General features: G+C 40.5%; 1 protein-coding gene across 6 annotated transcripts in view; it reads right to left on the bottom strand.

Annotated features, from left to right (window-relative positions):
* Positions 1-1815: 1815 nt before the first annotated feature.
* Positions 1816-15854, bottom strand: part of TRAK1 (trafficking kinesin protein 1) — a 127369-nt gene continuing 113330 nt past the window's right edge. For 3 of the 6 annotated variants that reach the window (XM_041407932.1, XM_041407929.1, XM_041407928.1), the window contains exons 16-17: positions 8773-8875; positions 1816-4784 (exon numbers count right to left, since the gene is read on the bottom strand). In XM_041407932.1, coding sequence (XP_041263866.1) covers positions 3986-4784; positions 8773-8875 — 902 coding nt within the window. In that variant the 3' untranslated portion in view covers positions 1816-3985. Of the gene's footprint in view, positions 4785-7311; positions 7485-8772; positions 8876-15854 lie in introns of all 6 variants that reach the window. The other 3 variants (XM_041407934.1, XM_041407933.1, XR_005952930.1) reach the window with 2 other exon arrangements.

Genomic DNA, 15854 nt, shown 5'->3' on the forward strand with positions numbered 1-15854 from the left:
TCCAGCAGAGCAGCGAAAGGCTTCTCTGTGTGTTCAATTGTTGTATCCCCTAAGTTCATTAAAATTCCCTTAAAGAAAGAAAAAAATTGTGTGCTGTGGGCTTGTTAAAGCTCTAATAATTTCTAAGTACCTGTGCCAATTGAACAGCAATTGGATTCAGCACAGCTTGAAACCTATTTCAGCAGGACAAAGATCTCTGTCATCTTTTAAACACAAACATTACTGGCTCCTCAGGTGTATGCAGTTCTCACATGAAAGCCCACCGCCTACAATATAGCCAAGGACATTGCTTAGCACCAGTAACTTTCAGGCCTTTTATTTTCCTTAGCATTCTGTGGTTCAACTGGCTTGTTAAGTGAATTAAAGCAGGTCTGAGCAGCATCCAGTGAGAGGCGGTAGCACAGCTGAACGAGGCTAATTCTTCACTGTGAATATAAGCCACAGGCAGCAGGGGCTGTCTGTACCAAAGGAAGGCAGGACACATCTCACCGGCATTGTTGGACTTTTCAATTCAATGCAGAATGCTGCCAGGAAATGGGTTCAGGGAGTTGGGAGCAACTCAAACCTCTGTGCACAAATAGCAGTATGTGGGGCCATCCAATGCCTAGGATACATGTAAAAGGAAGAGAAGAAGCCTCAAAAGGCGTTTTTAGCCAGTCCTGGCTCTCCAAAGAACATCCTGTGTTTCAGGATCCATCTACAGCCCAGTCTTAGACATGATCCTCAGCACCTCATCTTCCTCTCTCCTCCAACCCAGCTTTCATAGGAGGACTACCAGAAGCAAAGATGCATCCAGAAAAGTTTCTGAGATACTTAAATATTGCCAGGGTGGAGGACAGTTTCAACACTTGCTCTTCTGTGCATCTCAGAACCAGCTCTCACCTTCCCCGGTTTGGCACTTGCTTAACTGATCCTGTTCCCAAGCCAGGAGGGCTGGATGCACAGTGCTTCTCCTCCCTGGATCCCTCCCGTTAACCATTAACTTTCCAACCACAAGCTTCCCTCAGGCTCAGAGCTGTGCCGAGAGGAAGGATGGGTGTCTGTACTCACTGGCAGTCCCTGGCTGTGCCCCGGCATCAGCCTCTCTCGCAGCTGGCGTAGGGCACTGCGTCACACTAATGCAAGCCCTCCACGAGTTTATTTTGGCATTACTGTTGTCCCATTCTCTCTCTGTAGCAAATATGTGATATAAATGCTATGATTTCCCTCTCCACCTCATACCCACACACACACACACCCTTCTCCTCAATGAGGCTGTCTAATCTTTCTATGAGTTACTGCCTGATTATTCCCTCCTCTAGGGAGCTTTTCCCATTACTTAGCTTTCACCACGTGTGCAGGTGTTTTGAGCTCCTCACTGCCTGATGTTTCATCATTGTAATGTTCCCTTCCTCAGTAACGAAGATATTGGCTAACAACCTCAGTCCTGTCTCTTTTGAAAAACACAGGATATTTCCTCCTTATTCTGTACTTTCACATTTTGTTACTACAGGCTTTGCACTGTATTACGCAGGAGAGTGCAACTCCTCCTCAAAATACAGAACCCATACAACATCCAATTCTGCATTCTCACAATTCAAATTAAAAAATCAAAAGGCACATTTGCTTATCTTTTTTCTTTTGACTCATGTTTCACTGATTTCAGCAAACTTAAAACCTGAAAACTTTCCAACCAGTTCTATGTCTAAGAATTTTCAAAAAACAAGGGATGACCTCTTATTTTGCTTTAACTAAGAGATAAGAGCAAGGGATCAAAGTGGAAGGTCTTTTATCACCTTGAAAGAACAGGAAAAAGTTGAGGAACACACAACAATGCAACTTTTCTGTTATTTTATTGATATTAGTGAAGAAAAAATTAAATTTCATCATTCTGATGTGTTACAATTGCTTTCTCTGGTGGGTGGACAGCTCCTACAGCTTATTTAAAGGCTAAATAGTACTTCCCAATTGCATTATTACCTTCTACACTTTAAGTTCTCTTATGGTATTGCTTTCTTCCTCTGGGTATATAAAATGGTCCATTAAGTCCATGACTTTTTTCCAGAATCAACTGTTATTCTATCTACTGGTTTAAGATACATTCAAATAAAAAGATTAAATTTACTTGCAATAAGTGCACACATACAACAGCAAACAGAGCTGATGGCATTTTACTAAAACATTGTAAGTTCACAGAATAAATAGAAGTCTTCAAACACATGCTGTAACTGACCAATGTGGTTTTTTTTCTTTCTCAAAAAATATCCTTAGTGTCCATAGCACTACTGCAATAACTACTTCATTCAGAAAAAAACAAGCCACCCACCTATCTCTCATCACAAAGACTAAAAGACAGTTTCATTTATACAAGAAATTATCAGTGCTAATAATTTAGTAACAGTCTGGTACAAATGGCAATTATCTGTAGTGTGACAATGGTAACAAACGGGGAGCTTGATTTTAGATGCCACAAGAAGTGCAAGGAAAAGAAAGTGGATGCTAAACCCTCCCTGCTTTGCTCCTCTTCATCCCCTCTTCCAAAAAATATTTATATCTGAGTTCCACTCTAGAAACAAGCTCTCTCCAGTCTGTTCCAGTTCCAAGGCATTTCAACTCTCTCTACAAGCACCCAGCAGAAGGTTGGGAGAAACAGAGAAAAAATTGTGATACAATTAGGATTGCCTGGCAACTAAAGGTTGCATGAGGTCTTACGTTTCCTTTCTGAAAAAGTAGGGGGTTATATGTTTGTATGGCGGGAATTGTCTTCATTTTGAAAAGACTGCGAAAATAAAGCATTTCCCCTACTTTTACCTATGCTAGGGTCCGACTTTGGATGAAGAAGGTTTCTCTGAAGAAATGAAACAAAAAATGGGTGGAGAATATTCTCACCCTGCTTACAAGGCCACGGTCTCTGACATGCATGAAACACGAAGATCAGCACGAGGGCTGCAAGCTGCTCCTTCCCACCTGTACCATTCCGTTACTAAATGTTTTCTGTGGTTCTCTGCTGAGGTTCAAGGACTCACCTTTTCCTAATACTGGTTTTGCTACATGTTCTTTTATAACATTCTTATCTGTCGATCTGTTCCGCAACTGGGACTTCTAGGAAGTCACTGCCATGTTTACCTCGCGAGTTGTGAAAACTGTTTTCTTTGGGCGCACTGACAAAGCATGTTTCAGTGGCAGCAACACATAGTAAAGCATTTTCCCTTCCACAATCCAGTGCAGCATTGAAGAACAAAACAAAACAGAACAAAAGAACAACAAAGAAAGAAGTTGCACAAAGTGTAAGTGTGCCAAAGGAAACAGCCATGGTAGGAATATGTCAATGTCCCAGGTACCCAGTAGGCCTGCTGACCTCAACACAGTATTAGTTCAAGTTTATAAATCCTGGGCAGGAGGCAAATACAGAACAGGGAAAAAAAAACAAGGTTTCATCCATTCAGGCGTAATAGCCAGGCACTCCAATAACTCAGCTCAACTCATCTACAGAGGCAAAATTAAAACTTCCACACGTTAAACTGAGTGCTTTTTTCAGTATTTAATGAAGCACAAATGCTCCCATGCTTCAAGTGACGTAATGAGAGGTCTCACATAACACATTCAATAGCTTCCCATGCACCTTTGACTCAAGTTAGGCTAGCTACAGAATTCACCTTTTTCTAGTCAAGTTATTTTTTGTTGGTTTTGCTATTTCGCTTTTTTTCAGTGCATCTTTAAAAAAAAACAAAACCTTTTCAAAAGTTTAGCAAGTTAACCTTAATACAGCAATCATAACATAGAGCCTTTTGCACTTGATTGAACAGTAAAATAATCCAATTAGTTACAATAGATCTGGTACATATTTACACATTTTATACAAAGTTTACACATTTCTCCCATTAGGCACAAAGTTGATTTGTCAAACTCAAGAGGCAATGAAGGGGTGGTGGGGAAAGAAAAAGGAGATTGGAGAAAGAATCCGAGTATTTTCATTTAAAAAGACTAGCTGTAAAAATAAAGTCCTTCATCGTAAGCTAGTTTGCTTCGGGAGCTTGGTTCCCATGAGGATCCCCGAAGTGAGGGACGTTGGGCCTTTCATCTGCATGCTGGAACCCACCATGGTGGGGAAGCTCCGATTCCTTCGGATGCCAGTGTTCAGCTGGATGCCCCCGATGGCACTGGTCACGGCAGGGCAGCCCAAGGGGAGGCCGTCAGGTGCCAGGCCTCCAGGGACAAGGGCCCTCACTGGTCCCTGTGCCCCACAGAGAAGAGGTCCCTGGTCATTGGTTAAAGGAGCAGCTGACGTTTGCCCTGAACTCACAACTTTGGCAATACCAAACCTCCTGACTTTGTCCACGAGATTAAGGTTGGAAACAGACACGTCAGTTTGGCTCTCACTGTTCCTGATGTTCTTTTTATTCCTCACCTCCTTCAAGATTGAACTAGCAGGCTTCGAAGCCAAGAAGTTGTCATAAGGTGGGCTGGTGCACTTGAACTCAAAAGATGGAGGGGAAGAAGAAGGTGTCTGCATGGGTGAGTTTGGTGGAGTGGAAGGAATGATTGCCATTTTTGGGGAGTACGTGTTCAGCAGGGTGCTCCTGCTGGCTCTGTCCCAGCTCTGTGGATTGTACACTGCTGCTGAGATGCCCCTTTCCTTCAGCAGCCACACCAGCCCCAGGGACGTGCTCATCGTTGTCGTGGATTCCCGGAGGTTGGTGAAGGATTCGGCCAAACTCAGACGCCGAGGAGTGCAGGGAGTAGCCACCGGGGTGCCCTTCAGATTGCTAATGCTGCCACAAGCTGGAGTAGGTGCTGCGTTAAGGCTGAAAGCAAAGGAGCACTCAAATTATTCTCTCCACTAGAAAATTAACATTTACTACAGGCAAGATTTTTAACTCTGAGCAGGGCCTTTTATCCATTTGGAGAGTGAACAGGACACTGACAGTTCCCAGCCTCCACAAACGTGATTACAAGTGCAAAACCATCAGATCTTACAAAACACATCTCCACTTTGCACACTTCAGAGCCCAACCTCATAGGATTAATGCCACTGCCAACACCCAGCACCACATTTCTCCTGATAAACTATTTACAAGTTTGTGATCAACACCTTCACTTTTTCTTCCTGATCTACTGGCTGTCACAATCCCCAGTTGTTTCTAAGAGACAAGAAAATGCAGGAGACTGGACTAATGGTATAAGCAAAACATGCACTTTTTAGTGTCACTTCTGAGCACACAGAACTGAACACTCATTCACTAAGGCATGGTGTACTTAGTTATTCCAGAAACAAGGCATGTGGGATATCTATGACACTCCAAATTCATGTCTGTTTGAGAGAATCCCAAGAGGTCCATGCACCTTCAGAAAAAAAAATTCCAACTTTTTCTAACCACAAGCAAATTATGGTCTTTGCCACAAGTACATACACACAAATAAAAAGAAATTAAAAAAAGAATCCCACAGTAATATCTCCTAAGCATGGGTTCATCCCCTCTAATGGCATTTAAAGAGTCTTGAGCAATGCAACACTTGATGCTAACAAAGGATTTACTGATGTGAGCTCACCACTGTTCAAAGAAGGAAATCTACTCCTTTACTTTGCCAGGTTAGCAAGTAGAAGACACTCAGTAAAAGTCAGACAGAAAGTAAGACCAGTTCAAGAAAGTGGGAAAACTAAGCAGCTGGGAGGGGAAGGAAGAGGGGAGAGAGTGGGATCTTCCCTTTTCAGCAGAGCCATGCTGTTGGATTGGCTCAGCCATAATGTGCAACTTTAACTTAAGAGGGGTTTTCTCTGCACCAAGAAAAGCATTTCAAAGAGCCACTTTGAGACAATCTGGTTGTATTTCCAAGAGAAGACTCTAGCTAATGACTAAATTACATCTTTTTTGCCCATATGAACAAAAGGGGGTGAGATCGTATCTTGACTGGAATTTTCATGACCTCATTTCACCTTACATTAATGAGCTGTGTGTAGCCAACACTACTGTGCATATCAAGTTAGACACCCTGGAATGCTTTGAGCTGCAGCTTCTGATCTGGTTAGGACATCATCTAGATCCATGGTTTACAGTAAGCAGGTGATTTGAATCCACATAACACTGGAAACTCTAGTCCCGTGGACTAAAATCAGCATATCTTTAAGGCACTCCTTAATTAAGAAAATATTAGCCTGATGATATGAAATGTAAAGTAATGTCTTCTTTCCAAGGCTAAAATAGGATCTGACCAACATGATCTCTAACAATGATTTGGAACTGTACCAACCTTTACCATAAGCAAGTGAAATTGAAGAAGTTGAATTGCAGTTGCAATTCAGCAAGAGCAATCCCATATATTCCTCCTGGTATACTGCAGTGAAACACTTATTTGAGAAAACTGGCAGATGTAATTAGAAATGCAGCCTTGCTAAGTGGCTCTGGACTCAGTCTCCTTGCACCCCCGTGTGTGCTGTGGCTGTCAGTGCAGGTGGCAGATGTGTAAGGCACATCCCGATGTCCTGTCCTTTCTGCCTGGGCTGAGGCAGCAGCAGGGCAGAAGGATCTCTCCCAGCAGATGGATCTCTCCACAGCTATGTAGGCCACACACCCCCACTGCAGCAGCACACCCACTCTGAAGGCAAGGCTGAATGAAAAGAAGTTGGTTCACAATTCTTCTCTTAAGCACTGATTAAAGCTGGACTGTCATAATCCTCTTTTTAGTGGAACTAAAGAGCAGTGACCTACTGTACATCCACCACCACCCCAGTGGTACATCTCCCATACAGCTAAATACAGAAGTCTTGAAAAGCATGAGGGAGAGAAAAGAAAGAGAAGTTACTGACTTTCTACAAGATATGACCATATACATTTCAGAAATCCAGACATATGGTGTTAATTACCAGGCTTCCAAGATATCCTAGTGACAAGATGAAAATTACAGCACTCCAACAGTTTAGAGAGCTTCACTCTTTCCAGATACAGATTTCAGTTGCAGAGGCATGTAGATTAGTATTTCTACTAATTTTTCAGCACAGTTATACACTAGAGTGCAATTAAAACAAACAAGCCATCCCTGCAAGAAAGCAGTTGCAGATGCTGCCTTTTTTTTCCATTTGATCATTTTGGCATTGCTTTAACTGGGAAATGTTTTCCCCATCAAACTGACCAACACTGCAGGGTGCCCTGGACACCATTGCAGAAACAGACTCAAAGTGGCCTCAGCAGCTCAGCCCAGTGATGGTCTCAAAGTTAGACTGAGAAGAGAAACAAATAAGGGAGCATTTCATTTAGCTGGATGAAATTTAGTCAGGTTAGAGCAACACCTGGGGTAGCACAGGTTAAAATGTAACCAGGTAGGTAAATGCCAAACCTCTTGGGGTTAGCTGGTGCCACACACACTAGCATTCCTTGTACGTGACCCTGCCAACGCAGATGCTGCTGGCAGTGCTGCTCACCCCCGACCACGCTGGGCCACAGTGTCTGCCCTACACCTCCTCTCATCCCAACGAGACATAACGCAGTTTCTCGTCCTCCTCACATGACCTGTGAAGAATCATTTATGGTTGGTAAGGAGGAGCTCCTTAAACATCTGCTGAAAACATAATTTTGTTTATTTCGCCCTTTGTTCTCTTGAACGAATGATGAACTTCCACTTAACTAAGGCAGCTGAAAATGCACTGAATTTAGCTGTCTTTTCTGGCTGATTTGTTACATGTAGTACCTAAAACGTTTATTATGATCACAACTGAGAGAAATTCAACAACAATAAGAAAATTAAAATAGAACTGCAGCCATATAAGATGATCTCTTCAGTAATTGTGCTGAAGGGAAAGACAGAAAAGAGTAAAGAAAAGCCAGCCAGGCCACTAATAACTAACTTAGTTCAGAAAGTTAGGAAAAAGGAAAAAAGTTACATTTAAACACCATATATTTCCTTTCCACCTGACAGGTTTTCATATTCAATACCCTTATTTTTCATGCCCTTCATAGGCATTCAGTGCCTATCTCATGTCTAAACAAGTGTAGGCACAACACCTCTGCATGGGGACCTACACAGTGTACACTCCCACAGAGGAGCTGGAAGGGGCACAGAAAGCAATGAGACATTGTTCTTATAAACAGAAAAGAACATTCTGTAAAACCTGATTTGCTATGGGAGGAAAGCTTCCTCTTTAGGTATGAAATTCACACCACCCACCTCTGGTTCTCAGATTTTCACCTTCCATAAGGCCACAGAGCTGCCTTCTGTGGGCATGCAGTGTCTACACTGCCAACTGCTATTGCATCACCAACTTGTTACTTTCAGTCTGGCAATTATGAATTAATTTCCAATAATTACATCAAGAAACAAAGTGGATATCTCCCTGTTTCCAATTAAGGCACATGTCCTCCTCCATTCCTCACGTAGTTCCTGGATTCCTTAACCTGCACATCCCTTTTTTTTTCTGAGAGGAAATATTTAGACTTCCTCCCTGGAAAACCCTCTTATCTTTTTTTGGTAAGAGATTATATCCTGGGCATTCACTTATGACAACTACAACTAGTCTAAGATGAGGAGTAGCCCAGTTGGGATATCAGAAGCCAATATACTTATGTCTGATCCTGCAATATCTTGAGACAACAAAATTTAAGAAACTTTGATTGGCTTTTTAAAACATCACACATGCCTCCCAAATCCAGGCTGTGGTAACTCAGAATGGGAGGAATAATTGGTGGGTGTGTTGTAATTCACCACTGCAGTCAATGCCTACGCTTATGCTGTTATTTTGCATTTGCTTAGAGGGGAAACTCTGATAGAGCTGAAGGCTTTGCCATCATGAGAATCCCTTACCTTGGCGTGACTCGTGTGAGTTCATCGGAGGGGTGCAGAATGCGGCAGGTGGTGAAGGTGAAGGTGGAGTTGGTTTGTGACATGCACTTCCCAGGATGAGGTACTAAATTAAAAAAAAGCAAATTCTTTGCATTTTACACAGAAAAGGGGAAAACCAAACTTCTGTGTGCTGATAAGACAGATGCAAAAAGTGATGAGGCACCTTGATGGGATCAGTGCAAGAAAAGTGAAATGGCCAAGTCTGTGTTAAACAGACACTTGTTCTCCAAAATAAACACCTCTAAGACTCCAGGGCCAGTGCTAAAAAGGTCTGCTGAAACTTGCCCATGATCACAAACACTGCAAATTAAGTTTTGTTCAAACCAAATTTAGGCCAGGCAGTGCTTGAAATGCTAGTCCTTATCTAAACTAGCAACTTGCATCAGTGGGAAATTACGAGCAAAATTTTCTAGTACCAGCTCAGGAGCACCAGGATTTTCTAAATGCTTGTGCCTTTCAGCTTTTAGATTGATCCACAAAAAGGTATCCCCATTACTTCTCAGTAATGGATCCATCTGGCTAATGCTACAGGAATACAGATTGTTGGGGTGGGGAGGGGAGGGACACACATTAATTGCTGTTTCTCTGACTTTTCATATCCACAATATGGAAAGTGGTAGGTTTTTGGATCCACTACTGTACATCTGCAACATTTCTCTTGTGCATGTGATTAGGTTCTTTAAAAATGTATGTCCTCAGCTGCATAGTATAGCAGTTTTCAAATATTTGTAGACGGTGCAGTAAGCAAATTTCCTAACAAATGTGGCTGTAAAACTGCCACTCTGGTGATAGATCAGTGATTTGGGAAAGAAGCAATACAGCTTAGTTTTAAAAATGAAGGACTTAGGCCAACTTCTTTCTTCTTAGTAGAAATACTTCTGTGGCTGTGTTAACCTGCTATATAATGCAGCTGTGGTCACTGCAAAAAAAACTACAGAATTTAAGAGCCATGCATCTGAAAAGCTGGTTGAAAAACACCCAGAGTTAAATATTACATCAAAGATATCATGATTGCATAGGTTCTTTTACTTAGTAATCAAACTTAGCAGTGGTCAAAAGACATGCACAATAAAAACCATGTGTAGCTCCCTCCCCACCAGTTCTACCCAACCCTCTGAGCCATTCCCTGATTAAGCCACATTTTAATACCACAGTACACAACTTTTCAACACATTGCAAAAGACAGACAGATCGACCAGCTGGACCAGACACCATTCTGAACTCCCAGAGCAGCTCAGCAGAAGCAAGGCAAGTCTTAATTGTGGCTGTGTTCCCTTTTCCACATATAAAGTATCACAGCTCCAAAACAGCGTGTGTGGTTAGGTAGCCCTTCAAGAACACAGGTAAGCAGTGTGGGAAGGGTAGAGCATGGGCAGTGTGAACAGTGGAAGCAGAAGTGGCTGAGCACACAGTGTGAGGTGACTTCTAGTCAGCGCTGGAATGTACGGCTGTACATTAGAGAAGGATATTTCTGAGGACCCACTGGAGTGTCATGTAAACACACTCAAATGTTAGCACAGCATAACATAACAACAAGCTCTACTTCACCTCCAGAGATGGTAATTATGATGCTTCAGGAATCCAGTTGCTTTAGAGATTAGTATGAGCACTACAAAAGCTATTACAAGGGAGCACAGCCTAGCAATCATGATTCTCTCCATATTGTAGAGAGTTATAAGAAAATCTGGAGAAAGAACTCAAATAACTGGACATGAAAAACTTGGTTATTTAGAGAAACACAGGACTTTGACATAAATCAATTAGAAACAAAGCAATTATCCCTGGATGATGAATAGAGAACAGAATAAAGCAATGCTGGTTTAAGAATGCAAGCTCAACCCAAAGCACATAGCTGTAATACAATCAGTGCATTTTCCCCATTTGTAATATCCACTGGGCATCCCCTCAGATTGGAGACAGGCACATTGAAGAAACATAGCTGCATTAGCAAAAGCAAGACTCATTGCTATTAATGAGTCACAGATAGGAGAAGGCTGCTAAAAGTAGAGAAATCACTAACTCTAATCAGAGGAGACAAACTGAAGTGATGAAAAAAATTTATCAATTTCCAAAGATGTATTTCACCCTTCAAATACCACTAAGAAAGTCCTGTACCAGCTTCATCCTTCATCAGTCAACAATGGGTTGTATCATATTGCTGTAGCATTTTCCATCCTTTGGACACAGTAAAAAGAGTGAGAACCTGTTGCTGTAAATGAACAAAGTTTATCAAATAGAAACAAAATTATTAATTTCTAACTTAATTTTACAAAGGAATGGTCATCTCCTGAGGTGGTATAAGTTCATGAGGAAGTAATACATTTTTCTAATAAGAAAGACTATCTTCACATTTACATATGTCAAAGTATTCTCTTGAATATAAATATCTGTTGCATGTAACTGTCTGAAACCAAATGTTTTACTTATACCCTCTTTTCCAAAGTAGTCATAGTTTAACAACAAGGCTTCATATCTGTATGAAAAAGAATCTCTGCATAATTCAGTACTTAACAAAATTTACAGAAACATCATGTACTTTCATCCATCAAGAACCCAACAGGTGCAAACTGTTAGTGCATTTTCTCCGTAAATTAAAATTAAATTCAAACCTAAGATTTCTGCTGTATCGTGTTTTAGCACTCAGGAATTAATGATTCTTCACCTTATTAAGTTTTCTCAAAAAATTCACAGGCATTATGGAAAAATGCAAACCATCATAGCTGAAAGGGACTCTTCTGTAAGTACAAACACTATTGTAAAAACACCTTTTAAAATACTGAGGGAAAAAAAAAAAAAAAAGGCAGGTTCCAGTCAAACTGAGCGCAGAGAGCTCCATCTTCTGGTAGAACAAACAGGACTTTCCTCACAAAACACAAAACTGATTTTATGTCTCAGAGCTGTCTCAGATCCAGCTGCAGGACTCGGAGCCTGTGGGCCATTCTGCTAGGTGTAAACAGCAAAATGTTCAGGACATGACCTTCTGCCCAGGGAACTCTCAAATGGCCATTTTTGCTGGATTTTCAACCAGCTTGTGCAGAGGAAGGTACAAAGTACCAGTAGGTAAACAAGTGGCCTGCCCCACCCATAAGAAGATGTCAAGACAAATTAAGTTTGAGGAAGATTTGTAAGAGGTAGCTATACTAAGATGTCATTAACTTTCATACCATTGGATCAAAATTTAAATTTGTTGCTATGCTGAAATAACAGTGAGGAGGCAGAGAGCTCAAGGTGACCAATAAGTCTTTGCATTTTATACAAACACTTATCCTGGCACATACAGATTTATTAGGAAATTAACTTCAAAAAATTTGGGAAATCTTTAGAGTATGGTTTGATCCAAACTGGCACAAAGTTAACGCTTTAGTACAACAGTGAAGCAAGCCACTCTACTCCATCATTTTTTTGGCATGTTTCAAGAAAAGCAGGGAACCTGGTTCCCTGCTGTTTGAGCAGGGAGCACACTGGAATTAGAGCATCTCTTTAGCACAGGCTGTGGAAACAGGGATGGAATGACAATCAGACTGAGGCATCCTTAGAGCAACAGATAGTGTTTTAAAGCATTAGAAGTTTATTGCTGAATAGAAAAGTTCTGCCTGCTTTAAAAGAGGATAATGAAGGACCATTAGGAGACTGTTTTTTTCCTACTGTGTGATCATCTAGAATACAGGGTGTGGACTTCACTTTTGCCAGTTTGTGTCACTAATTCCATTCTTGGGTGCGATGAAATTACTGGAAACTAGGTCACAAAACCCCACTAGGATCCACGGGACAAGACAGTGGCTTCATGCAGTGTCTAGATTTAGCAGAGTTCATCCCCTTCAGGTGGCTAAAGGTGAGAGCTCTGATATCCAGTGCTACCTGTACTGAAGATGCCTGGCTGACAGAACAGGGGGAATACAGATTAAGCTAGATCTGATGCCTGGATGAACCACTACAACAAGAATGAGATAAGTGACAAAAACAACAGCTGTAAAATGTGAAATGGTGCTCTCCTAAAGGTGCCACCGTGAATACTCAAAACCTCCAGGAATTCATACATCTGCACCAGGAGCATAGCTTTTGTTATGTTTCTTAAACAACAAAATTATTTTCTGAATACCTGATTTTCCAAAATTTTAATTTATTTTGCCTTTGGAAACAGAAAGAGTGGAAAGACTGAACAAAGGCAGGTATTCTTTGGAGCGGGTGTTCTTCTGGCTGAGATCACTTTCTCATATGTTTATAACCATTGAGCATAGATGTAAAAAGACTTCAAAGTATTTAATGTGGCTTCAACATAACTTTATGCAGGCTAGGATCCCGAAATTAAAATTCAAGCATTTTAACAGCATAGCATAGAAAGCAAGTGCTGACAGCTTTTTTTAAAAAAATAATTACTGTGAAAATATTCATGCCTTTGAAAATAAAATATATTTAAATATGCATCAATACCTTAGTTCTGAGAAGAGTTACAAAATTTATTGCTTTTCTGTACAATGATAACTTTTTAGAAGCATGTGTAGTAATGCTGCTAAAAACAACTCAAACATAATACATTCATTATGTGTTCTTGTGATTTTGGGCCTCTATTTGGAAAGCCCTCTATGTCATGGTTAAGGTCTAAGCATAAAGTACAAGAGTGCTGATCCCATAATTCTGTGCACATGTCTATTCAAAGCAATCAGTCAGTGGAACTAACAAATGCAAGTACTGAAAGACCATTTTATGCACCCAATACTAGCAGGCAATCAAGCATACTGCATCAAGTGTAGCCCTTCCAACTTCAAAATTAGAACATTTATAACATTATTAAGTGCTTTGAGTGGCTGGGGTTTCATTTGTTTCTTTAAGGGAAACATGACAGCCAGCAAATTAAAAAAACACAGCAAACCAAACCAAAAGCCAACCCAAACAACCCCTCCCTCCAAAACAGATTCTGTACAGTTTTATAATATACTAGTTTCTTTTACAGAACAAAAAAAAAACACATTGAGGATACAAAAAAATTGTGCTGCAAAAATAACTTGTCCCAGATGATTTTAAGAACACTGTGTCCTGTAACTTCTCTACAATTCCACTTATGCTGAGTCTACACAAGGGATACACAAAATTCAACCTACTTCTGTGTATTAAGCTAGAGCTGCAACTTTGGAATTTACAATCCTCCATAAAGTTAACTCTACTCAAACACAGTACATGGCTCCAATAGACTAACTGCAGACCGCATGTCATATGTGTGCTAACTTCTCCTGAAATGTTCAGCGCCATAATTGGGATAGAATACACATTTATGGTGAAGAAGCTGTTTTATAGATCAATGGATGCTACAGGTTTCAACATATGGACAAGAAAACACAAGGAACATAACTTTTCCTTTTTTAGTCAGAATGATTTCTGACTAACTATCCCAAGAATAGAGTATCTATCACAATTGTTCTGGATACACTTGTTTTGGCTACAAGATATTTTTGGCACCAGCAGTGTTTGCTCTCCTGAGCTGGGAAGTTAAAGTAAGTGCTGGGGCTCATTTTGAGCAGCACTCTGCACACACAGAATGGCAATATGAATAGTACTTGTAAGTGCTGTGACAGAGAACATATCCAGTGCAGAAAAGGCAAGATACAAACCTCACAGCACACAATCAACTGAAGCAGAAACCTGCCCAACAGACTAAGATGATCTACATCTGCTGGGAAGGTCCTTGCAGGCACGGTATTACTAAAGACTTTTTGGTCTGAGGCTAGAAGACCTGTAGCTCTAGACTGGCACACTTTATGGCCTGCCAACAGCAAGTGTAAGAAGATACCTTCTGGTTTTTACAGACCTCTTGAATGAGATTTTTCCACAATAGAGCTATCCTGGATTACAAGCAAAGGCACTATCACTGGAGACTGTGTGCAAGATTTTTTATTCCTTCCCTTTTTATTTTACTTCCACATTCTCTAGCAAGAGTTTGTTCTGTATGTTGCCAATTGGAACCAATTCCCAACTGGAATCAGGCAAGCAATGATGCTGTAACCTTGTACTCATGATGGGCTCGTGATGAGGTGCCACACGTCCATACACACCCCTACCTGCCTTGAATTTCAACACAGAAATCTAGAAGAAAGAATGCTGAGGAGAAGCAATGAGAAGCAATGGCTACATAATATTTAAATACAAAATAAATTCATAAGCTAAGCATTCACCTCCTTCTCCCAAAATATATTCTTCAGCGGGCAGATTGTGGATCCTAAGAAGTACTGCTCCATTAGTAAGTGCCTATTGTGAAAAAATCCACAATCATCTCCTCCTTGTACAATGCCTAACAAATTGCTTCAACAAAAAGCAGACACAGTGTCTTTACTCCATTTGAGCAACACAACCAATAATGATATGGTATGGAAGCGCCTAAATCCTACGAAACAGGACAATTTGGAAGAAGGCAAAAGAATGGGAAATTAAAGTTTTCAGTGCACTTGTTCATTCTACACAAAGTTATTAATTTTGACCCATTTATTTCTGTAATGTATTAAAATGACTCAGCAAACAATAAAAGGTAAAATAAGATTGCTAGAGCAATTTCATTGATTTTATCTACTTTGTCAATTTATAAGGTGGGCAATTTGCTTAACACCCCTGTCTAAATAGACTTTTCCCAGGAAAAGTCTGCAGTAACCACTAAATAACCTGTTCATAAACAGTGACCTTTATTCAAATCATAATGGAGACAGAAAATGGAAAGAAATACTAGGCTTTCTTACCAGTTTGTAAACATGAAGCAGGCCTACTTCTATTGCTCTACTTGAAAGAAAGAACTCTTTCAAATTATTCCCCAGAAATGTTAGAGTAATTTGTTCTTTAAAAAAAAAACAAACAAAAAACAACTACAAGGAACTAAACTATATCCTTATCTATGTTTAGCCCATGACAATGAATCTTACTTTTTTGAAATGTTCCTGTGTTGAACACTCTTAGAGTTAGAAAATTCTTAAAAACGTAACCCAAGCAACATTTTTTTCACATTTACTCTGCTCTGAGTTCATGAAGAACTGCTAGTTCCCTTCCTCTCTACAGCAATACAT

Source organism: Onychostruthus taczanowskii, unplaced genomic scaffold, assembly GCF_017590055.1.
Source record: "Onychostruthus taczanowskii isolate IOZ18803 unplaced genomic scaffold, ASM1759005v1 scaffold28, whole genome shotgun sequence".
In the NCBI taxonomy this organism is placed as follows: Eukaryota; Metazoa; Chordata; class Aves; order Passeriformes; family Passeridae; genus Onychostruthus; species Onychostruthus taczanowskii.